At 40.1% G+C, this 26,712-nt stretch overlaps 1 protein-coding gene across 1 annotated transcript in view; it reads right to left on the bottom strand.

Annotated features, from left to right (window-relative positions):
* Positions 1-6,296: 6,296 nt before the first annotated feature.
* The window catches only part of eif3m (eukaryotic translation initiation factor 3, subunit M), a 37,496-nt gene continuing 17,080 nt past the window's right edge, over positions 6,297-26,712 (bottom strand). Inside the window, exons 6-11 of the mRNA XM_078220942.1 lie at positions 21,814-21,897; positions 21,503-21,602; positions 18,430-18,511; positions 9,406-9,549; positions 7,471-7,531; positions 6,297-6,578 (exon numbers count right to left, since the gene is read on the bottom strand). Coding sequence (XP_078077068.1) covers positions 6,458-6,578; positions 7,471-7,531; positions 9,406-9,549; positions 18,430-18,511; positions 21,503-21,602; positions 21,814-21,897 — 592 coding nt within the window. The 3' untranslated portion in view covers positions 6,297-6,457. The remainder of the gene's footprint in view (positions 6,579-7,470; positions 7,532-9,405; positions 9,550-18,429; positions 18,512-21,502; positions 21,603-21,813; positions 21,898-26,712) is intronic.

Raw genomic sequence — 26,712 nt, 5'->3', positions numbered from 1 at the left:
TCGGTGGACCCGGAAATGGGCATGAAACAGGTTCCAAGCCACACTCAGCCCTGGAGTGTAATTTCGCACTGGCTGGCCAAGTAACAACCTTCCAGTGTGAAACACGCTCTGTGAAAAGCTGAGACCTGCCGAGGAGGGCAGGTGCTGAGAAAAGGGAACGTGTGGATTGATGCTTCCAATGTGCTCCCTCAGGTGTTGCAAAGCTGTCTGAAGGGACTGCTGACCTGCAAAAAAAATCAGCAGAACAACTAGACCCACGAGTGTCTAGGCAACACAATCTTACACAGTCCTCAGTCCCCAAACTCATTTATTAATTTTATTTCAGCCTTGACTTTCCATCCTGCCCTGAATCGAGGTTGCACTTTAAACATTAAGACTGCCTTGCCAGTCGACCCACCCCACCAACTGTAAAGATGGACGGGCAACATAGAATCCCGGTCAATTGCTGTTTTACTTGATTTAAATTGGCTTCTTGATTGTTGCGCCTGCCATCTGAAATATCGCATGAGGGCGCCATGACGTCGGGATGTGCCCTCAACGCCTTCCCATGTGATTTTATGTACTTCTGGGTCGGACATGCTCCTGAACCTTGCATGTAACGCCTGGTTCTGTGTGAAGTGCAGTTCTATCGGATCTGATTCCACCAGCAACATATCTTACAACCTTGTTCAGTATGTTAAGTGGCTGTGGAGAGTAAAAGCACAGGAAAGATCCTGTACAGATACCTCTTCACCCGACAAATCTGTGACAAATGGCTCTTGAATGAAACAATAACCGTCAAATTTTGGCAATTTGGTAATGATAGAATAAGTTTTGTGAGTCTTGAAGGCAGAGACTATGTTAATAGTGTGAGCACCCTTTAGATGGCCTATGTTGGTGTGATACTGAGGTAAAAAATGAGTGGTCAAGGGCCTACTTGTTTTTAAGCTTCGAAATTCAGTTCAGCATGTGCCTACTATATAGTTTTTGTAGTTCTGTCATGCTAATTTATTTAAATTATACCTGTCTTACTTTATATTTCTAGTAGATCTTTACAGCATAGAAAGAGGCCCTTTGTGTCTGCAATCAGCCATCAAGTACCTATCTATTCTAATCCCATTTTCCAGCACTTTGTCCATAGCCTTGTAGCTATGGCATTTCAAGTGTTCATCTAAGTACTACTTAAATGTTGAGGGTTCCTTCCTTGAGATAGTGAGTTCCAGATTCCCACCATCCTCTGGGTGAAAAAGATTTGCCTCAAATCCCCTGGTTCATGGCCCCTCTACTAAGGGGAAAGGTTTTTTCCTATCTACCCTATCCATGCTCTAAGGGAAACAACCCCAGTCTAACCAGCCTCTCTTCATAGGTGAGACTGTCCAGCCCAGGCAACATCCCAGTGAATCTCATTTGCACCCTTTCTAATACAGTGACATCCTTCCTCTAGTGTGGTGACTAGAACTGCACGCAGTACTCTAGCTGTGGCCTAACGAGCCTTTTATACAGCTCCATTATAACCTCCCTGCTCTTATATTCTATGCCTCGGCTAATAAAAGGCAAGTATCCCATATGCCTTTTTAACCACCTCATCTGCCTTCCTGCTGCCTTCAGAGATCTTTAGACATGCACCCCAAGATCCCTTGGGTCCTCTGTACTTCTTTGTGTCCTGCCAGTCATTGTGTATTCCCTTGCCTTGTTAGTCCTCTCAAAATGCATCACCTTACACTTTTCAGGGTTAAATTCCATTTACAACTGTTCTGCCCATCTAACCAGCCTAGCTATATTGTCCTGTAATCTAAGGCTTTCCTCTTCGCTATTTACCATACCACCAGTTTTCATGTCATCTGCAAGCTTACTGATCAGACCCCCCACATCCAATTCTAGATCATTAATGTACACTACAAACAGCAAGGGACCTAGCACTGCTACCTATGGTACACCATCGGACACAGGCTTCCAGTCACAAAAACGGTGTCGATCATCACCCTCTGCCTCCTGCCCCTAAGCCAATTTTAGATCCAATGGGCTGTTATCTTGCTGATCAATCTTCCATGTGGGACCTTGTCAAAAGCCTTACTGAAGTCCATGCAAACTACATCCACTGCCCTCATCTACACAGTCACCTCCTCCAAAATTTCAATCAAATTTGTTAGATGTGATCTCCCCCTGACAAAGCTATGCTGACTATCCCTGATTAATCCTTGTCAATCCAAGTGGAGATTAATTCTGTCCCTCAGAATTTTTTCCAATAATTTCCCTACCACTGATATTAGACTCACTGACCTGTCATTATCTGTTTTTTTCCTACTTTCCTTCTTGAATAATGGTACTACATTAGCTGTCCTCCAGTCCTCTGGCACCTCTCTGGTGGCCAGAGAGGATTTGAAAATTAGCATCAGAGCTCCTGTAATCTCCTCTACTGCCTTCCACAACAGCCAGGGATATATCTCATCTGGGCCTGGGGATTTATCCAATTTTAAGCCAGCTAATACTACTAACACTTCCTCTCTCTCAATGTTAATCATTCAATTATATTACAGTCTCCCTCCCTGCTTTCTATACCTACTTCTTCATCCTCCATAGTGAACATATGCAAAATACTCATTTACCTCCGTCTTTTGACTCCACACGTAGATTGGCACTTTGGTCCTTCCTCTTTCCCCGGTTACCCTTCTGCCCATAATAAAACACCTCAGTGTTTTCCTTTATTTTGCCCACAGGTGTTTTTCATGCCCCCTCTTCGCTCTCTCTTCTAAGTACCCCCCTGCACTTTCTATACTCCTGCAGGTCATCCACTGTTTTGACCACTTTATGCCCACAAATTCAGTTTGACTTTGTTTTGCTGGTTTGATCACAGTACCAATGTGAGAGCTGAACAGGTTGAAAAATCAGTCTGCCATTTCAAATCTGGTCTCCGGTGGCGTCTTATACTTAAGAGCCCAGAAGAAACTAAAAAAGACATGCCAATGTGGCACGACCAAACTAAATAACATTGGTGGTAACTTGGCTCCTGTCCACCAAATTCATCCTAAATATTAACCCAAACTACTATGATATTGTCCCTTTTACATGCTGCACGGACAGTATTAATACTGCTGTGTTAATTGTTTGGATCATGAAGAGTCTGTCTTTCCTCATTTAGAATTTTTATTTAATCCGTCTATTTTTCTCAGAATCCTCACCTTGTCCACTCAATATGAGATTATATTCTGATACTCTATAGTTTCCAGACTCGATAAATATCTAGCCTGGGTACTTCAGCATTAATTCTCTCCCCACCCCGTCTGTTTGTGTCTCCCTTTTTATCCTGATATATTGTGAAATGCGAAACCACCACTCATAAGTAGAATTTTACAGTTAGTATTGTATTTCTTTTTGGATGTCTATCCTGAGTTTTTCTATTCACAATGGCCTCTGCACTGTGTGTTTATTTATTATTCCCCATTATCATCAGAGAGTTCTTATTATTTCCTTTTAAATCTGTGTTGGCCACTTTGCCTCTCTGTGGAACAGCCTCCCCCACTTTCATAAAAATTCTGAATGTTTTACTGTCTGTTTATAACTCAGGCCATCGGAGACTGCATGCTTTATTAATTCACTTCCGTTGTAATTCTAGATCAACCTCACCTAGGTTAAAATAATAAAATGAGATCTTCCTACAAAACCTATGAGAATGTAACTCAACTTGAGTGTTAGCACCCTTCAAATAATAGAATCTTACAGCGCAGGCCATTTGGTCTATCATGCCTGTGCCAGCTCTCTAAAAGGACAATCTATCTAGTCCCACTAACCTATTCTTTTCCCATAGCCCTGCAATTTTTTTTGCCCTTCAGTAAAAATCTAACTCCCTTTTGAAAGTCACCAGCCTGTCAGGCAATATTTTCCAAACTATAACAACTCAATAACATCTGCCTGCAGTTTTTGCCAATTATTTAAAATATGTTCACTGCTTACCAACCCTTCCGCCAGTGGCTAGTTTCTTCATTGACCTCTTGCTAATTGATGGGTTTCCCACTACATTTTTGCCCTGGGTCAAATTTACTAACAAATTCAAAACCATTTTTCTCAGAAGCAGAGAAGAACAGAGAACACTGTAAACTGAGCTCTTTTGTAACATGGGACCTCTAAATTCCTAGTTTTATTTAAACAAATTCTCAGGATATAGGTGTCTACATCCTGAAGGTGGTTTTGGCACTGCCTTGAATCATTGCAGTTCATGTAGCAAAGTTGCTTCCATCGTGCTGTTAGATAGGAAGTTCCAGGATTTTGACCCTGTGGTGTTAAAAGAACAGCAATGTGTGCTATGTCTGGATGGTTTGTGACTTGGAGACAAATCTAATGGTGATGATGTTCCCATGTCCCAGCTGTCCTTGTCCTTCTAGGTGATGGAGCTCACAAATTTAGGAGTTAGTTCACCACATCCTATAGGGATTAGTATAGTAGCCATGGTGTGCAGTTGATTTGGCTTCATTCATTTACTGCTACTGAGATACATATAATTAAAATCCATATTGTAATGTAGTAATTCAACTACATTCTAACTTTTTTCATGTTTCTACTTCAAACCATATAAAAGAGCATGAGGATTTCAGTTCTTGCATTTTCCATTCTCACTTTATGTTACACATTTTCTTCCCCAGTCCCTTTTCTAGGTCTTTCATGAGTGTGAATAAAATATTGTATGGAGTGTGTGGAATGTAATCTGCCCTCTGGCTTTCATCACTACTGATAACTGTCTAAATTGCTAGATACTTTCCTCAGTGAAGATATCTTGTGGATAATTATTGCAAATGCACTTTAGCACCCTATTATACATATCTGTACAGCAAGAAAGTCCTACTTTATACATTGTTTAATTCAATATTGGAAATATATTTTGGCCAAAGCAACAGCCAATGTTCCACTGTGACCATTTGTGATGCATGCCAATTATACAAATTGGAACTATTTACCATACATTCTCAAAAAAACTTGTTCAACCAATTCTCACATTTTAGACCCAATTATAATTAGCTCAACCTACTGTCGCAACATGGACTTAGTATTTATCTGCTTTTCCATCCTCTGTATTCCTGGCTCTAATTTGAAAGAATGTTATTTTTAAAACCCAATCTGAATTAGTATCTTCATTACCTGTGAGGATGGAGCACTTAGCTGTCAACAGATTAGTCAATAACTGAGCAAAGCATCTTTGAGATTGGTCCCAAAAACTGTTCAATACAGATGGTCACATTTAAATCATAAACTTACCAAATGAAATTAATTAGGACTTTTCACCTAGAGTACAAACCATTTCAATTATGAACTGGACATTCTCATCCTCCTTCACTGTTGCAACCGTTTCAAATGAAAATCTGTGTTCAGTACATTATCTTCAACATTAGGAGATTACCTATGATTTTACATTCATGGATTTTAAATGGATGAACAGTTGTGGACAGCGTACCTGTATTTTATGTTATGTATGGATGGCGTGTTAGGATCACCCCCTTGACAAATTAAGAGAAAATCAAACACTGCCTGCCCTCTGCCCGATTTGGATTCGACTCCAATCCCAAGTTGGTGTCATTCTTTGACTCATTAACAGTAACGATTGACTGTGGACAAAGACTCCAATGATGATTGGTGCAACTGTAAAGAAAGCTTCAGGCAGGGAAAAAAAAACCATGTTACATCTCAAGTTGGATCTGCAAGGGAGTAAAACTCAAGATTATTAGCCTATTGTGAGAATAGTTTTATTACAATCTTAATGAGATTTTATTACAATATTTCCCTGTTACATTTAGGAAAAAGCATGTTCATCCTCCAGCGAAAGTTTCAAAATTTCTTACTCACCTGCCTCAGTGAAATATCAAGGACAGTTTACAGAATCTTCCACATCCTGCTCCCAATCATACTTTGATCCTCAGTTGCTAGCGACTAAGCTTCCAGAGGTTTCCATATCTAACACTATGCTTGACCCTCAAGAGTTACTGTGTGAGGAGGAGTGTGATTCTCAGTATTCCACCATTAAAGGACAGATTAGCAAAATTGAGAGGTTTCTCAGTTTGGATCGGCTCAAGCACCCACGGAAAAGGAAAGCTGACAATAGCATAATTGAGTGTGCAATCAAGGTAACACCAACTTGATGTCTATTGTGTTTGTGTGCACTTCACTAGTTTACCTTCCAACTAGAAAAGCACAATTCTAGGAGCCACATTTTTCATAGGCATTCTCTTGTTAGTGTTATGGTTGAATATTTCTGATGTAATCTAGATTTGTTTCAGTTTCACACAAACTTTAAGGAAAACACTGCTGCCAGACAAATAAAATAAGACAGATAATGCAAACTGTTTTAATTAGATAGTTGAACCATACAAATTGTTCCAGAGTAACAGCCACGATCTTTTCTCAAATAGCTGTGTAGTTTTTAAAACAAACTTTATTCTGACAATGACTTTAAAATTAAATGAATGACAAGTCCAGACATTTTATTGGACCTTTATGTGGTGGAAATGCTGAGGAGGCTATTCCGCACCTGGTTCAAGTTCTGTTTCCAGGAGTTAAGACTGTCATACAGCTGCTGCCACTGCTGTTTCCCAAAGGTTCTGTGTGTGGTGTGACTATAATAAAGGGAAAAAAATACAGTTAACTACATTGTTGATTACTTACTTGTACAATAAAGGTTTGAAAGTAAAGCCTAGCTCAAGATCACTTTTAGTTTGTTGACACACATACATCCCCCAAGCTAAAAAATTCCTTTGCCTGAAGTCTCACTGAAGGAGTCAATTACAATCTATGCTGATACTCTGGTGCGCTGAGGGTGTACTCAATTTTTGGTAGTACTGTTCTGGTGGACATTAAAAATCCCAGTACTTATTCAAGGAAAAGCAGGGAGTGTCCTGGTCAATATTCATTCTTCCATTGACCAATACCTGACTTATCATTCATCCTGCATTTGATTTCACTGTGCATGCAATGTTGTATGCTGCAATTTCCTACATAAAATATACAAAGTAATTGTCTGTTTAGATATGGACCAAACAATAGGAATATGCTTCAAGTTACAGTTGGTGTCCAAATTAAATCTTGGTCTTTGAGATTGTATATATTATTATACAGGGGAAGAATACATTTCAGATTCCAACTCCTCATTTTTCAAAGGTTTATCTTTAAAAGTTTCTAGTTAAATTTTTGCTGTAATTGCATAAAGGAGTTTCAACCTTTCAGCCAATAGCTGCTGCTAGTTCTCTTCATAAACATTCCAGACTTGTGTTTTATATAGCTCATTCTGGCAGACTTGGCCTCAAATTATACAGATAGCAACTCAAACAAGTTATTGTCTCATTGGAACAAAAATAAGTAATGTGACCGTAAGTGATCAAGGACTAAGATTAATGATATGCAGTTTATCCAAACCATGATCACTTACACAGCAGCAACTAGGTATGCCAAGTACATTTAACATTTTTTAAAAAATTCCTTCAAAATGAACGTGTTTTAAGCTTGCCTTACCTTACGATTACTTTGCGTTGTGTTTGATCAATCTTACAGTAAACCATCTTTGTTCGAACAGCTGGAAATTTTTTAAACAAATGTTTAGAAATTCAGAATTTATTTGCAAAGTTAACTTCTAAAAATATTCTTGTACTTATTTGCATATAACAGTTATGAATATACAGTCAACCAACTTTAACCAAAAGGCACTTGGACAATGAATATCATATTTTTTTAAAACGGCGTTAAAAAATAATGTAAACACCTCAACAGATAAGGAGTCACAAGAACTGGGATTTTAAAAAAATCAACACTAGTGAATATGCTACTAAAGCAGAAATAGGACATGTTAATGCTGTAAGCAGTCAAACTCGTGTTTTTTTGGGTAAAAGCAACCTTTTATAAATGACTAGAGATAAATTCTTATTGTCCAATGGCAGTGACTCACTACTGATTAAATTGCTCATTCTCACAAAGGAGGATTTAAGATAGGGAGCATACTTCCACAGCAGAGATACAGCCTCACTGACTCAGGTTTTGATGCATCCTTCAAGGTTAGAATTTTCATCAAACAGTCTTTCCATGTGTAGAAGCACAATGGAAATGTTTTTAAACCAATAGTGAAGGATATCTCAAACTGTAAAATCTAATTGATGCTTTGGGCTGTTTGAGAGATGTGTTCAGGCACTATATAAAGTTTTTCTTTTACCTAGATTAAATATAGGACAAAGATAAAAATAATATAAACTTAAATGAAAGTGTTTTTGCTCAGAAGTAAGTTTGGTGCTTTCCAAGGATTTATGTTAAACATCATAATTACATTTTTATACAATGCAAAACTTAAAAACAATAGGAAAACAACTTGACATTGAGATAAAAGATTTTGCAAGCCCCCTGCCAACATGCTAAAGCAATATCCTATTTGTGGAACCTCCTCATCTCTCCCAAAACACATCCTGTGTTTATGATGCCATATAAAAATGGACAATTAAAACTGCAAGCTGTTAGTTCACACAAAAAAGACAAATTATTTTCAGCATTTAAGTACAGAATTCTACTGTGAAACAAGACTAAGAGCCTCTGCAATATACAAACTGAAATCCTTTGTTCCTCCTTATGACATATTGGTATTAACTACCAAGTCAGTTGCCATCCATTTAATGGTGACAGGATTTTTTTTTGACATTTGGTTACTTAACTGCAATTAAGTGATTTACTGGACCATTACAATTCTGGACCAGAATTGTGAATCCTCAAGTTCACATTATTTATCACTGGGAGTGGAATCTGCAGCTTTTAATGTATGACTATATCTTCTGTTTAATGCTAAGAAATAAAATACTGCAGTATTTTTAAACATTAAAAATGAGTGTTGTTCTAGTATCAGCTTGCTACTGTGATTCTTGGAGACAAACAGAAGTTTATTTGGTTATGTAGGCCCTCTTCTGACAAACACCTTCCTCAGTCAGAATGGTCCAATCGTATAAATTTGTGGACAACCATCGACACTGCTTCAAGAATGATTTGCTGCATATGTTTGATCTGTCTGAAAATTAACCATTCCTTAAACAGTTAATCCTCCCTCACCCTTCCCTGGAATAGTCCCAAAACTAAGTAACTTAATTGCAGAGAGTCAAAAAGGAAAACAGGCCAGGCAGAGAAAGATTTGAAAAATCATTTTAAATTTCCTCTATTTGGAAGGGTAAATTCCATATTTTCCACTAGCAAACAGCTCACTGAGGTGTCTGGTTTGCAAATGCACCAATGTCCAGCTCACAATGCCAAAAAGTAACAAAACTCTGGGGTCCAAAAGGCAGGGTAGGGAAGGTAACAGTGAACTACATTCAATATGCCTGAAGTATTATTGCACTCAGTAACTTTGTAGTCCTCTCCCACTCATTCTGGTGCACATTTTTAGTAAATTTAAACAGTGATTTAGTTCACTTTGCTTACCATCAATAACAAATGCTTCAACATCATCCTCAGCAATCTGAAGTTCCTGCTGAAGTGTGTCAAAGGAAATCTCCTTGTTGTCTACTGCCATTCCCATCAAGGTTAAGAGCCTCATTTTTGCTGTGTTCTGTTCGTGAGAAAGTCCTGTAATTAATGAAAAAAAGTTAGGTTGTTCCCAGTATTCATTGCCATATTTATAATTGCATGAATTTGGCAACTCAGTGAACAGTTTCTATTTTAGTCATATTTCCCTTATTTATTCAATTTGACTAAATTTTTCATAGTTAAAAGCAGCAAACACTGGGACAAGAATTATACCGAATATGACCAAATCAAAACTAAAATGGCTCTTATTGAACTATATTATGCCTTCAATGTTCTGTAATTGTACAAAATAAATTGGAAGCAGTACTGATTGCAGATTAGGTCCATAAAAAAATGGAATGATTAAGGGACAATATCAAAACTTTTTAACCATAGAGCAGAAAGCAAACCTACTATACAAATCCTGCATGTTACAGCCAGCATTCAAATTTTAATTAACATTGCCTCATCAAACAATGCAGTAATGGCAACAGAAGTGAAAAACATAATTCACTTGAATGAGGTACACTAGGGCAAAACTCCAGCTAATGTGAATTAATGGAAAATTACACAAAAAAAATCAATTAGCACACTACTCCTAATTAACAAATGCAAATGAGATACTGATGAACTTTAAGCAGGGTGGTGGTGATGAGACTAGGTTTATTGAAAGGGTACATGTGTTAGGGCAAAGCAGTTGACAAAAGATTGTTACTTTTGGCCTATCTTGTCAACATTAATAAAGGCAAATTATGACTCCAGGAATCATGCCGCCTGTTGGAGATACCCTGCAAAACTTCATCTTGCACTTCTAATGTATCAATGATTCATAAATATTTGACAGTCCTTTTATATCAAGAGTAAACATTTGTAAAATGTTAATTAATTCAGAACCATAAATCTTCAGCTAAAGTTCCTGTTTGTTTACAAGAATATAAGCAACATTTTAGAGACCCTTCTGACAGCCTCACATGGATATGTTAAATTGGTGAACAAAATAGCCAAGTTTCTGGATGTTATCACTCTTATCTCCAGGCCCAAGAACAACCAAACAATCTCTAGTTAACACTGGAATATCCCGTTAACACAAAAATTAAATGGGAACCTCTACACTTTTGAGGTGCATTTGTAATTTGTTGCGAGTGTATCTAAGACAGGAGGGTCACACATTTTGAGCAGTAACTTTGCTTATTTAAACTGCTGCAAGTACTCAGGCTCAGAAGGAGGAAACACCAAATTAAATTTAGAAAATTTAATTATTAGCGTCACAAGTAGGCTTACATTAACACTAATGAAGTCACTGTGAAAATCCCCTAGTCACCACCACACTCCAACATCTGTTCAGATACACTGAGGGACAATTTAGCATGGCCAATGCACCCAACCAGCACATGTTTCAGACTCGGGGAGGAAACCGGAACACCCGGAAAAAACCCACACAGACACATGGAGAATGTGCAAACTCCACAGTGACCCAAGCCAGGAATCGAATCTGGGTCCCTGTTGCTGTGAGGCAGCAGTGCTAACCATTGTGCCACCGCAAGGCAACAAGAGTCAAAAGATCATAAGACATAGGAGCAGAATTAGGCCACTCGGCCCATCAAGTCTGCTCCATCGTTCAATCATGGCTGATTTTTTTCTCATCCCCATTCTCCTGTCTTTTCCCCATAACCCCTGATCCCCTTATCAATCAAGAACCTATCTATCTCTGTCTTAAAGACACTCAATGACCTGGCCTCCACAGCCTTCTGCGGCAAAGAGTTCCACAGATTCACCACTCTCTGGCTGAAGAAATTCCTCCTCACCCCTGTTTTAAAGGATCATCCCTTTAGTCTGAGGTTGTGCCCTCTGGTTCTAGTTTTTCCTACTAATGGAAACATCCTCTCCACGTCCACTCTATCCAGGCCTCGTAGTATCCTGCAAGTTTCAATAAGATCCTCCCCTCATCTTTCTAAACTCCAACGAGTACAGACCCAGAGTCCTCAACCATTCCTCATACGACAAGCTCTTCATTCCAGGAATCATTCTTGTGAACCTCCTCTGGACCCTTTCCAAGGCCAGCACATCCTTCCTTAGACATGAGGTCCAAAATTGCTCACAATACTCCAAATGGGGTCTGACCAGAGCCTTATACAGCCTCAGAAGTACATCCCTGCTCTTGTATTCTAGCCCTCTCGACATGAATGCTAACGTTGCATTTGCCTTCCTAACTGCCGACTGAACCTGCACATTAACCTGAAGAGAATTTTGAACAATGACTCTCAAGTCCCTTTGTGTTTCTGATTTGCTAAGCATTTTCCTATTTAGAAGAGTCTATGCCTCCATTCCTCCTTCCAAAGTGCATAACTTCACACTTTTGCACATTGTATTCCATCTCCCACTTCTTTGCCCACTCTCCTAACCTGTCCAAGTTCTTCTGCAGCCCCCCCTGCTTCCTCAATACTGCCTGTCCCTCTACATATCTTTGTATCATGTGCAAACTTAGCAACAGTGCCTTCAGTTCCTTCCTCCAAAGCGTTAATGTATATTGTGAAAAGTTGTGGTCCCAGCACTGACCCCTGAGGCACACCACTAGTCACTGGCTGCCATCTTGAGAAAGACCTCTTTATCCCCAGAGAACAATTAGAAAATTAAAGTGACATGTAGGGATGACTAACCCCAGTTCTAGTTGTTTTATGAACACTAATGTGGCTGGTTAATGTTTGTAGGAAACTATAGGAATATGTTTAATACAAAAAATCAAGAAAAGCAACTGCTCAGATAAGTATCAGGTGCAAATATTCTTCAGCCAGGTCTTTCCCGCAGTAGGCTCACTGTGGAAATAAAACCTGGTATATAACATGGTAATGTAACAGTTCAAGGATGAATCATGTGGTGGCATCTGCCTTTGCGTTACTTTTCCTGCCAAAGCAGCTTCTCATCTGTTTCACATCTCAGTTTATGCAAAGATATAAAATTACTTTTAAAAACGGATTGTAAATGTTTGCCAGCGAGAAGACGATAGTTCATACACACGGTTCTGCTGACAACTACTTGGCTGAATAATTACCAGGTAATTGCTCGGCAGACCTCCATTATCCGCTCCATTATAATCTTTCATTAAAAAGAATGCTTGCATTCTGACTTTTCCCCACCCCCATTTAATTTTCTAATTGTTCTCAGGCAGTCCCTTGGGATTGAAGATGATTTACTTCCACTCCGATTCAATGGGCTGTGAATTTGATGGGTTGTGAAATGGTTGATATGTACAATCTGCAGACTCTGCCATATCTGGGGCAGCTGATGCTTGAAAGCTTGGATAGATGGGCTATTTGGAGGTTTGGCGCTCCATCCAATGCCTTGACATTGCCTCTGCACAGTCCCGAAGACTCTCGGTATGTTTGATGCCTTTCTAAATGAGCCTTCTCCATTTTCGTGTGCCAAAAGCCATGAGTCAATGAGTACCATGGCTAACCCATCATCTAATCTACACATCTTTGGACACTAAAGGGCAATTTTAGCATCGCCAATCCACTTAACCTGAACATCTTTGGACTGTGGGAGGAAACACAGGGAGAACGTGCAAACTCCACATAGGCAGTAACCCAAGGCTGGAAACAAACCTGGGTCCCTAGCGCTGTGAGGCAACAGTGCTAACCATATCCCTACAGCGTTTCTTCTGATCTTCTGGGAACCCCGTGCTGCAACCTAGTTCCGACAAAAGCAGTTGCTTCAGGAACCCAATGTCAGGCAAATGACTGACGTAGCCCACCCAGAGCTTGTTTTGCGTGATTAGTGCCAAACTGCTGGGCAAGTTGGCTTGGAGAGGATGCTGCTGTTGTCTGTTTTTTCTTGTCACCAGATTTGACGAATCTTACGAAGGCATCACTGATGGTACTTCCCTAGTGCTCTGAAGTACCTGCTGAAGGTCATCCAATTTTCCAAAGCATTTAGGAGCACAAGGATCACTGCTGCTCACTGTCCAAGTACATATGCCAATACAAACGATTGCATATATAAAGTGGCCATGACAGCACAAAACATGAATAAAGGTATTCTGTACAGCCTCATCCAAAAGAACGATTTGGTCAAATTAGAGCAGCTCAATAGCAATGTAGCTCATGGAGGGGAGCAGCAGGACACAAATGGAGTGGAATGGACCCCAGAGGAAATTATCAAGCCTACATGCCAGAGAAGTATTGATTTGTTGACCGACATAGCTCCACCTGAATACTCCACCAGTGGGTTAGAGGCTAGTGGCATGAAGCTCCCTTCCAAACCACTCACCATCCTGACTTGGAAATATAAATAACCATTCCTTCGCTGTTGTTGGGTCAAAATCCTGGAACTCCATCCCTAGCAACAACCTATACCACATGGACTGCTCCTGATAATTAACTCGCTTTGTAATTAAGTCAGGATATTGAATATTCAGAACTATCAGCTATAACATTTTCAACCAGTTTTGTGCTCTTAGTTTCACTCCACTTGCCTTCCCTTCTGCTTTTGATGCACCTCTTTTTAAAATGTAAAAGAAACATTACACCGAAACAGACAGATGCCTGCAATCAATATATTTGCAGAGCAGTGCTTTCCTGGCAATCCTGGGAAGAAAGAAAACTCAACACCCACACACAAAAAATCTAAAACTGCAAGGAGTCCATGCGCTCGCCACTCTCATTGTTATTGGGGGGGGGGGGGGGAGAGAAAGACAGCGCTTTGATAGCTCGTGTAGGTTACAGAAATTACCAAGCTGCCAGCAACAAACCAGAGAGCTCACAAATGGAAAGTGAGAGACAGCGAGCGAGTGCAAGAGTGAACAAGTGCACAAAATAAAGAAAAGGAGAGAAAATGGGATCACACTGGAAAACAGTTTGGGGGGAGCACAGGTGATGAGGTACAGCTAAAAACTTGATTACTGCAAGCGACTTCAAATGTATACTATGAATGCATTGGGATTTACAAGCTTTAAAGAACATTAGTCCTAATCTTCCAGTCTTTTGATTGGAGATCCACTAATGTGCGTCAGGCGCGTGCTCGAACTCTGATGTGCTGACCTCTATGGAAATTGCCCAGGAAGTTTTAAATTCTGACAAGCAATTGCCCTGTTCCCCCGGGATACTTGTGAACATCTCCAACTGAGCTAGAGTTGGAGACTTTGGACAGTTCCAACGTACTTATCAGGACAATTACCCAAGAAATGTTAAGACAGAACAATAATTATTTCAACTCCTTGGTATGTCCACAAATGACCCCCCCCCCACCACCTCCCCACTCACCCACAAAACCATTCACTAACATTCACTTCAAACTTACCTGGTGCTCTAAAAAGGGGCTGTGTCCAGACTTCTTCCCGATTTTACAGCGCTTATTTTACAGATCTTATAGAGACCTATAAGATAATGAAGGGGCTGGATAGGGTAGAGGTGGAGAGATTCTTTCCACTTAGAAAGGAAGCTAGAACTAGAGGGCACAGCCTCAAAATAAAGGGGGGTCAGTTTAGGACAGAGTTGAGGAGGAACAACTTCTCTCAGAGGGTGGTGAATCGCTGGAATTCTCTGCCCACTGAAGTGGAGGAGGCCACCTCGTTGAATATGTTTAAATCACGGATAGATGGATTCCTGATCGGTAAGGGAATTAGGGGTTATAGGGATCAGGCGGGTAAGTGGAACTGATCCACTTCAGATCAGCCATGATCTTATTGAATGACGGGGCAGGCTCGAGGGGCTAGATGGCCTACTCCTGCTCCTATTTCTTATGTTCTTACATAGAGGCCTCCAAAGAGTTGTTGCGCTCCACATTTGTTAAAACCAGGATTGGACTACCTGGCAAGAAATGTGGAGCAGTGTGGAGGTGGGGGAAAGTTCAAGCAGAGCAGCAATCAGACGACGATTGCCTTTGCTCCCCAAGGAGTGTATTGCTTCATGCTGTTTAATTTTATTCTGGATCCGTGCGTTGGTGCATCAGCCCAAATGAATGGAGTAGAAAATGTGCACGTGTCTGAAAAAGAGCCCCCCCCTCCCCCCCCAAAAAAATAAAACAGGCCACCACAAAATGAAGCTAGGGTGTTTTCCCATAATAAAAACCCCTCGGAAAAAGTATGTTGGCCCCTGCCTAATATTCTCCATCTTACAAAACAGAGCTTACTTACTGTCAGACTAATTTCTAAGCACGAGCTGTATTAAAGAGACATCAGATGCACACACAATCATTTCAAGTACCAAGTTTTAAAAGCATCTAATTTTCTGCCAAACAGATTTACTTATTACTGTTATGTCAAAATCCTAATGCAGCAATAAAGTATTCTGCATCACTAAGCAATTTCTGCATTTGTTAAACCCTGCCATCCAGAAACAAGAGCAATATGAAAATTGCATTTTAATACAAATAAGACACTAGAAATCACTGCACCTTTTAAACAGCCAATTACACAGCACCGTGGGAGTACTGAAGTGTTAATTACCACTCCCTCCTGCAGTGTGTAAATAAGGAGACTGCTGACACCAACACTCCCTGCCTTAAGCGATGAAGCAGATTATCTAGTTCACGGAGTAGAGTATGCTGGAACTTGGAACAGTTTTCTGCAGCAATTCACCGAGCACGTACTTTACCCTGTACAGGTTAGAACTATATGTATATTTAATCAGACCCCTCTCAAGTATGGTTCTTGATGATAAGTGGACATCAACCCTTTCTCTAAATAAACAGACACTTCAGAGTCAGCACATTAAATGCAGCCATTGACACTTTTAAAGGTTCGGAGGTTAATGCTAAAAACAATGTTTCCCCCAAACTGCTGCATAATGAGAATTTGCAGGTCAAGGGTCACTGCTGGGTACAATTCCACCTCAAACAAAATGACCTCCTAATGGCCAATGGATTTCTGTACTGGCAGACTATCCAGGTTTTAAAATATCTCTTTTTCATTCAATGTCTAAAAACATTAGGGAAGAAGTCTAGCAGTGTTTCAAAAACGCAATTAGTAAAAAGCAACAAGGAACACTATTGTGATTACAGCAATACACCAAATCAATTAAAAACATTACCATCCAAAACACCCACCCACATCTTGCAGAACCCCACCATCAACTTTTAAAATATGGTGTATTTGAAGATATTACTTGTTTTTGTAATGCGCTTCAGCATTTATACTTAAAGCACCCCTCTACAAAATACCAGGCATTTGTGAATACAAACATTGAAAACATTGCAATATCCCAGATACGCAAGAACACAGGCCTGGATTGGAGCAGATGAGACCAGGATATTTGCAGAGTTGCCAAAGGTCCATTGACTGGGCAGGACTTCCCTGTCCAGCCAGCGATGCAAATAAATTTGACATTATTCTCTTTCCCCTCTCCTGTGGAGAGCCGGTGATCATTGGATTTGTATGATGTACTTTCCACAGATCAGCCATTATCACATTGAACGTTGGAACAGATTGGAGGAATCAAATGGCCTTTTGCCGTTCCTACATTCTGATAAAGCTCTTTCCACATTGTATAGTTTGAAATCATTACTTTGGCAAAGTAATATTTCTACTGGGGTGATTTGTACTCTGAATTCAGCTTCTCTCCATCTAAAAACTGGAATCTATATGAATTGATGCAATGACATCGCTAAAGAAATTGAACCTTCATAGGTAATGACATGTATGCATTATCTCAAAGTATGCACCCAGTGCCTTATCCCACTTCACACCAAACTTAGGAAATCCAACAAAATTTAACATCTGGAATAGAAGAGGAGCACAAGTTTGCCCCATCATTCGAAATGCTCATGGTTGATCATCTACTTCAATTACACTTTCCCGCCCTATCCCTCTGACCTGAGGGCATCTACAACCCTCGAATTAGAAAATACCAAAGATTTACAGTGAAGAAATTTCTCCTAATCCCAGGCCTAAATGACCAATTTCTTATCCGGAAACAACAACCACCTCTAGTTCTAGAACCCCCAGTTTAGTTGCCCCATCCAAACTTACTCTAATTGATGGTATATCTGTTCCAAGGCCTCTCCTGATTTCAAGCCAACTACAACAAACTACAGAATTGCAGTTCTCTAATTCTCATTCTCCAAGTTGAAGTCCCTTTTCTTTTGTGTGGAATTCTCTTTCCTTCCAAAACAGCACTGAGATTAGAACCTTTGCACAAGGAATTACAAACAGCAACAATTTAAGATTCATTTTATGAGCTCATTTATTAGTGTTTAATGTCAAAGGTAGACTTTATATAAACAACAAAATTACCAGTGCAAAAGTAGCAACCCACCTTTGGTCAAAATTTAATAATTTTGGAGTGACTAAGAAAGTAGGCCTGTACTTGTGAAGTTAAGAATTGTTAGGGACTTCCACGATTTTGACCTAACAACAGTGAAGGAACAGTGATATAATTCTAGGTCAGGACATTGAGAGACTTGGAGAGGAACTTGCAGGTGGTCATAGAGTCTACAGTGCAGAAAGGGCCCTTCAGCCCATCGAGTCTGAATTGATAATATCTACCACTAAAGGTGCACTAATCCCATATTCTTGAATATTATGATATTTCAAATGCTCATCTAAATTTTTATTTAAAAAAAGGTTGTAAAGTTTCCAGCTTCGACTATCTTCCCAGGCAGTGCATTCCAGATTCCCACAACACCAAGTGAAAACGTTTTTTCTCAAATCCCCTCTGCATCGCCTGTGTGCCCATGCAACTGCTGCCCTTGTTCTTCTAGGTGGTAGAGGTTGTGGCTTTGGAAGGTTGGAAAGTAAAGTGTGTTACTGCGCTGCATCTTGCAAACGGTTTATACAGCTGCTGCCAACGCACATTGGTGGTGCATGGAGTGAGAATGCTTAAAAATTGAGAAACAATTATTCAGAGTGACGTAATCCATCTTTCTGGACCATCCAGCCATGAAGAAAATAAAAGTATTCTTTCCAACTACAAAGTTTTGTTATGATTTGAAAGAATGAAATCTCACCCAGTGAATCGATGAAATCTTTGTTGTTCTGGTAGAATTTGACATAGGCTGCTAATTTTCCACTGACAAAAATAGTCAAGAGCTATTGAAAGAAGACAGATACATCAAGTTAATATAAATCCAGTGTGAAGTTACAAAACACAAAACGTTGGTGCACAATTAAAATGCATATATTTATACAGATGGAAGAATACTGTGCCAGATACTCAAAACAGAAGCTAACTTGGGGGAAAAGGAACAGCAGGAGTTTGGCAAGCTGCCCGAATACTCAGATTTCATTGTGCAAAAACTGAAGTTGATCAGAAACATTTCTCAAATAGCCTTATAAACAGTTTATTTACTCTCAATAATCAAGGACCAATGCAAAACAATATCAAATATCAGGGGAAAATAATTCATCAGGGGGTCTTGACTTCTTAAACAAAGTTTTTATAACCGTTCACAAAAAGTAAACCATTTGTGATATTAAGCAATTAGATTCTTAAAAAGAAAACACAATGCATGAAATACTCAGCAAGTCTGGCACCATCTGTGGAGATAGAAACAGAGTTAGGTTTCAGGTTGACGGCCTTTCATTAGAACTGACGTGGACCATGACAACTGATCCTCCTCTCATTCCAAATAATTCTCCAACTGCAAGATGTCTTTAACTCTGGCCCTGGGCAGGCAACAGCATCTAATGTCCTGACTATACTGGCCCCCATCACTACTACATTCCTTGTCTCACACCTCATTTGAATGGCATCCTGCACCATGGCGTTATGGTCCGTTTGCCCTTGTGCTCACTTGAAAGCACCTCATAAATCACAGAATAGTTACAACACAAAAGGCAGCCATTCAGCCCATCATGTCTGCATTGGATCTCCAAATGAGCAATTCACTTTGTGCCGTTCCCTTGCCTTCTCCCTGTAACCCTGCACATCCTCTCTTTTCAGATAATAATCCAATTCCTTCCTGAATGCCCTGATTGGACAGTCCTCCACCACACTCAGGCACATCATTCCACTCACTGCATCAATACCTTTTTCCCTCTTGGTCACTTTTGCATCTTTTGCCAATTACTTTAAATCTATGGCCTCATGTTTTTGATCCTTTCACAAGTAGGAACAGTTTCTCCAAATCTACTATATCCAGACCATTCGAGACTTTTGAACCTATCAGATCTCCTCTCAGACTTCTTTTCTCCAAGAAAACAGTTCCAATTTCTCCCTTCTTCATAACTTATGTTCCTCATCCCTGGAACCATTCTTATGAATCCTTCCTCTCACTCTCTCCAATGCCTTCACCCTTCACGACGTCAAGAGCTGAGGTTTTTCCATTGTTACATCCTGGATCCCCAAACCTGCCTTACTTGTATTACTTGTAGTCACTCTCTCTCATCCCTGACCATTGGTCAGCTCTAAACATTCCACTTACCCAATGGAGTGTAACTCCCTCCAGGGACAAAGTGTCCATGTAACCCTCCTCCTCCCCACCCTGCAATGTCTGAGCTCAGCAATTCTACACTAAAGTTCCTAGACCTATAGAAGTTTACTGCAGATATCGCTGGTCTGGGATTACAATACTTTGCACTAACTCTCACAAACTGAAGTTACAGCACAACCTGTCCTGCCATCTTATTTATTTAGTTAATTACTAATTTTACAAAGTAATAATCAACAGTTTCTTAGCTTAGGGCCAAGAGAAAAACAGCAGGCACTGGGAAAACAAATAAAAGCACCACACCCTTTCTGCGCCAAAATCCCAGTCGGCTCAAATTCCCACTTGGAAGCACTCAGTGCTCTGATCACTGTGCTCCATAATGAGTGGCAGAAAATGCCATTTACTTTCTTACAGCTTGTGACCGGATTTTGGATACCGACACTTGACAGCAGTTGGTAGTAACAGGTTCAGTTAAGTATGTCAAAACACCTCTTGCACATGTGTCAGAAAGATTATATGTACAGACACTGCTTTACAGGAATGATTTAAGTTCACATTAGTTCACTGACATTATGGAATTGTGACTGGTTCAATAACCTCAAACAAAAACAGGTTGGAGAATGCATTGGAGTCTCAAGATGTTGATCATATACAGCCCACTGTATCTACTCAAAACTCAAGTAGCCCCAGCCTGATGGGAATTAGGTTTGAACAACCAATGCAAGCTTCGTGACAAGAAGCCCAGATTTTGACCTCAAGTTCAAATTAAAACAGACACCAAAAGTCCCATTTGTATTAGATTCGCCTCCATGTAACCTTGACAGTTTTTTGCCTCAAAACTTCCTGCAGTCTGTTTTGCCTAATGCAACGATTAATTCAAGCTATGAAAAAATAATTTAACAAACTGCTTTAAAAAGAAATTCAACAACATGTGGGAATTGAACAAATGCCCAGTAATCCTCACTTCAATGCTCCCAGGGTTATAACCAAAGATCAAAGGAACTTTTGGGATCCGTCCAGTAGTTGCAGTTGTACTTGACAGAGCATTGTACTGAGTGTTATTAATGAGCTTACCAGGTTCAAATACAACACTCGCAATTTTTACTAAGTGGTAATCATGGAGGTGTATTGGTTGAGGAAGATTACACATCCAAATAAAGGGCAAAACTTTAACACTGTCAAAGCTACGAACAAAGTCTTTACTCCATTTAGTGAATGGGAAGACTTTAACTCATTGTTGCTTGATACCAGGGGAGTTGGGGGGGGGGGGGGGGGGGGGCGGCGTGTAGGAGGAGGAGGAGAGAAGATTGTAGTTTGACCTGGCTCTTGTACCTTGTAGAGCCACATGCCATTTACAGGCAAAATGTTCACCATCAGCACAAAGTAAATCTTGGATTACGATGTGGAAAATATGGATATTTTTCTTGAAACAATTAGGTTTTCATTTTACCAGCAGTCTGCTGTGATCCTGAGTGTAAGGTGTAACAATTTGACATTAAAATATTTTGAAAGGCTTTTCCCTCCCATTTTCTAACTTATATACAAGATACATTACAAAAAAATCTCCTTAAACTGGTACAAAAATGAACAAAATTGGAGGGGGCAAACAGGTTGTCTTATGTAACCAATCCTAAATGGTTAGACCACTCACATCATGAATGAGCTCTCCTTCCAGGAATCGAACAGGTTTCAAAGCAAGAAGATGGTCAAAAAGAAATGTGTTTTGATCCTTCAACGCTCTTACAATGCATCTGTCAGAGAGAAATTCAACACATTTATTGTTGTTTCTGCTGTAAACTACTCCACTTAGCTACACAATTTGTAATCATTATGATAAACCTGTAGAATACAATTTGGTGGCCATTGGGATTTTTCTTTCATAGATCAAAACTACTCAAAAAGCAACTGATATTTAGTTGGTGTAGATAGTGTTTCAACTTGCACCAAACAAAGTGACATTACCTGTGAGCATCAACTCTTGCCTGTGAAGCATTATCTTCTGTGTAACTGCCCAGTAATTCCACCATAATTTTAGCTGCAGCATCACTAAGAACAAATTGAACAATTAAAACATAGCCAATTACAAAAAACTAAAGCAACTTTATTTAATCATATTTAGAAAAGACAAGGACAGGTCTGTATTGAAGTTGAGTGGTTTTCTAATCAAGGTATTTAAAATGTTTCAATAAAGTAGATCATAGAATCCTAGTGCAGAAGGACATTCGGCCCATTGAATCTGCACCAACCACAATCCCACCCAGGCCTCATCCCCACAACCCCATGCATTTACCCTAGCTAGTCCCCTTGACACCAAGGGGCAATTTAGTATGGCCAATCCACTTAATCTGCACATCTTTGGACTGTGGGAGGAAATCAGAGCATCCGGGGGAAACCCACACAAACATGGGGAGAATGTGCAAACTCCACACAGACAGTGACCCAAGCCAGGAATCAAACCCGGGTCCCTGGCGCTGTGAGGCAGCAGTGTTAATCACTGTGCCACTCAAATGGAGGAAAGCTATTTCTCTGAGGGAAGGGTTAGTATCCGGAACAAGGGTACGTAATCTTAAAAGTTAGAACCAGGAAGCACCTATTCACAAAAGGTAAATGTGAAACATTTGCCCCAGGAGTTTCTGGATGCTGGGTCAATGGAAACTTACAAAACTTAAGATCAGCAGATTACGTAAAGGTGTCAGGGAACAGGGATGAAAGTTGGAAGAATGGAGCGGAGGCACTAATCAGTTATCATCCAATTGAAAACTACAGAAGAGGCTTGAGGGACTGAATGGCCTATTCCTATAACCAGCAAATCTCTGGTGACACCACTTACGGTAAATCAGAAAATGTGCATTTTTTGCAAGAACAGGAATATATCATGTCAAAATAAAAGGCCACAGTCTCCCTTTGAACACTTAGAGATTGTAGGTTTGAAGAGAGGGCTATTTACAAGTTGCAGAAATTCTGGCTCCAGAACTGTTATGTTCTGAGAGGATTGGTTTGCTTTTTATTTTGAAATTTCACGAGAAATACAAATAGGAAAAAACTGTTAATAATGCAGTTAAGAAACTCACTGTAAAAAGTAAATGAGACAATTGCTTTAAAAAGTAGAATATCTTAAAATCAATTGAATTTGATTTGCTGCAAAATCTGAACAGATTTCCTGGGTGCCATCACACAGCCATTCATTTTCACTTGAGGTTTTGGGATTGTCAAAAGACCCAGGCGAAAGAGATTTTTCTTAAAGTTACATTGATCTGGAATGCACTGCTCAAAAACGTGGTGAAAGCAGATTCAATTTGAATGTACACTTTTATAGGAGAAATTTGGTAGCTCTAAGAGCCAGCACAGGCTTGATGGGCCAAGTGTCTTCTTTCCATGCTGTCATTCCATTTCATTTCTGCTGCTGCTTCCCTCACTTGCGGCATTTCAGAATTACAAAATGCAAGTGTGCTTTATCAGTATGTGTCAGCTAGGAACATACCAACAGGAGGCGGCCATTAAGCTCCTCAAGTCCATTACATTGTTCAACAAGATCATGACTGATCTGCAATCTAACTCAGTATTCCCATCGCTGCAGAACCTCCTCCAGATAACGTAGGCCCAACCACCTTCAGCTGCTTCAGTGACTTTCCCTCCATCCTAATGCTGGGAGGTTCCCTGTTGATTTTAGTGTTCAGTACCATGTGTCATCCCCCAAATACCGATGCAGTGTGTGTCCATGTGCAGCAAGATCAGGGCAACATTCAGGCTTGGGCTGATAAGTGGCAAATGACGTGTGTCACAAAAGTGCCATGCAATAATCATTAACATGTACCCTAAACATCAGCCCCGGACATTCAACAGCACTACCATCAACATCCCAGGGGATTCCCATTAACCAGAAACCAACTTAGACTAGCCATTTAAATACTATGGCTACAACATGAAGTCAGAAGCTAGGAATTTTATGAGGAGCAACTCAATCCTGACTCTCCAAAACTTGCCCATCACCTACGAGATGGAAATACGTAGATGGAATACTCTCCACCTACCTGAATAAGTGTGGTTCCAATAACACTCAAACTCAACACCATCCAGGATTTAGTCCTCTTGATCAGCACCCCATCCACCAACTTAAACATTCACTCCCTCCACTACTGGCAGAGTGGCAGCAGTGTGTACCGTCTACAAGATACACCGCAGCAACTTGCTATGGATCCTTAAAACAGGTTCTTCCAAATCTGTAATCTCCGCCACCTAGAGAACAAATGCATGGGAGAACTCCAGTATACAAGCTCATCTCAAAGCCAAACATGGGCCTGAATTGGAACTATACCAACACGCCATTGTTGCGGATTCAAAATCCTAGAAATCCCTAACAGCATCATGGGTATCTCTACACTACAATGACTGCAGTGGTAGTTTTGTCATTCACTATCAAAACTCCTAATTTTAAGCTTCCATTGACACTGTTTACAATGCTATGTATCTTTATGTTATTGGCAAGCTTGGATGCATGGTTTTCTTTCCTATCTAAATGATTAATAAATGTAGTGAATACTTATGTTCTAGGGGGGTTCTGTCAGACTCCACCTGCCAATTAGACCACTTGCCCAATATCTCTTATTTGGTAGGAGGAGGAAATAATCTTCTTCAATTCTAAGAGTTTAACTTCAGCCAACAGTCTCTATAGAAGGCACTTCATAAAGTCCCTCAAGTCCATACAAGTAACATCCATAGACATTCTTTTGTCCACTACTTTATAATTACCTCTTGAAAGAGATTTAAAAATCAGCATTATCATACATGACTTATCCTTTTCAAATTGATGCTGGCTGTCTCTGATTAGCTGATAATAAAAAGCTCAGCTATAATGCTGACAATGAGTGCAGCATACACACTAAAAACAATCCAGCAATTGTTGCATCAAGTAATGAAAATAGATTAGTGTGAAAACTAAAACTGTGCTTTTACACAATGTTGCCGAGAGGCATTGTATAGATGAGAAATAGGAGGGGGCCAAAGATTGTTGGCACAGTAAGTAGTCTCACAACACCAGGTTAAAGTCCAACACGTTTATTTGGTAGCACGAGCTTTTGGAGTGCCGGTCCTTCATCAGGTGAGTGCCGAGGTATGGTACATTGGCGAGACCATGCAGACGCTACGACAACCAATTAATGGACGCCACTCAACAATCACCAGGTAGGAGTGTTTCCTTCCTGTCGGGGAACACTTCAGCGGTCAAGGACATTCAGCCTCTGATCTTCGGGTAAGCATTCTCCAAGGTGGCCTTCATGACACATGACAACGCAGAATCGCTGAGCAGAAACTGATAGCCAAGTTCCGCACACGAGGACGGCCTCAACCAGGATCTTGGGTTATGTCACACTATCTGTAACCCCCATGACTTGCCTGGGCTTGCAAAATCTCACTTACAGTCCTGGCTGGAAACAATTCACACCTCTTTAACCTGTGCTTAACCCTCTCTCCACTCACATTGTCTGCACTTGTAAAGACTTGATTCCTGTTAAGACTCGCATTCCAACCATTATCTTGTAATTGAGTGTGTCTATATATGCCCTGTTTGTGAAACAAATCCTGCAATCACCTGATGGAGTGGCGCTCCAAAAGTTCGTGCTACCAAATAAACCGGTTGGACTTTAACTTGGTGTCGTGAGACGACTTACTGAAAAAAAAAGGCACTCACCTGATGAAGGGTTAGGTTGATTGGCCATGCTTAAATTGCCCCTTAGTGTCCGGAGATGTGTAGGTTAGAGGGATTAGTGGGTAAAATATGTAGGGATATGGGGATAGGGCCTGGGTGGGATTGTGGTCGGTGCAGACTCGATGAGCCAAATGGTCTCTTTCTGTACTGTTGGGTTTCTATGATTTCTACGAGTGGCGTTCCGAAAGCTCATTCTACCAAATAAACCTGTTGGACTTTAACTTGGTGTTGAGACTACTTACTATGCCTACCCCAGTCCAACGCCGGCAACTCCACATCAAAGATTGTTGGGACACCAGAGGTAACAATGTGCAAGCAGGAAGAGAAACTGTGACAAGTGATGTCTGCCTACAATTAAAGAATGGAACCAGGCGACTGGCACAGTGGCAATACATTGCAGGAGAATCAAGTGGTTAGTGTCAAAAGTGACACCTTTTTTAAGTCTCACAACCACCTCTGCAATTGCATTGGTAATGCTGTGCAAAACAATCTTCCTTAGATGTGGAAGCTCCTCCAAAGAACAGCTGAATGTACACATGCCACAGTTGTAATCTGAACAGATTTCAAGCCAAGTTCAATTTATTTCTCAGTACTATTGGAAGCTCACCCATTAAAGCCCAATACATATAACCCTATCACCATGGTTCTGTATCATAAGCAAGTTTGGGCTAGAAGCATCGTGGTTTAAAAGTATATTTTTAAAATAGGGTTGATTTGCAAGAATTCTATTGTGCAGTAAGTGAAATTATTTTGTAAAAAGGTCTTATTTTGAGCATAGATTACTATGTAGGTAACAAGCATCAGATTTTTAAAATTCTGAATGGACTAAGATGTTGGTTTAAGTATGCAGATTATTGAGGCTAATGCAAGGCAAACTCCTCTTGACATAAAATAAACCAATGCTCCAATTTACTTTGCATTAATCTCTCACTCAAAGTGAACTGGGGCATTTGACAAATAGCACAAAGTAATGACACCTTTTATCTTTTTTGTAAAAGTTTTATTGATTTAGATAGTCATGGCACCAGAAAACTGGATCAAAAAGTTCTTTAAGTGCATGACTGGTCTGCTCATTTCAGTGCACACACTTGTAATCTTGCCTCATTATTCATTTGGCAAAACATCTGTAAATATCAAGAGGTTCAGCCTTTAAAAAC

This window comes from Mustelus asterias, chromosome 9 (assembly GCF_964213995.1).
Source record: "Mustelus asterias chromosome 9, sMusAst1.hap1.1, whole genome shotgun sequence".
Classification (NCBI taxonomy): Eukaryota; Metazoa; Chordata; class Chondrichthyes; order Carcharhiniformes; family Triakidae; genus Mustelus; species Mustelus asterias.
This window is presented reverse-complemented; position numbering and strand designations above follow the sequence as displayed.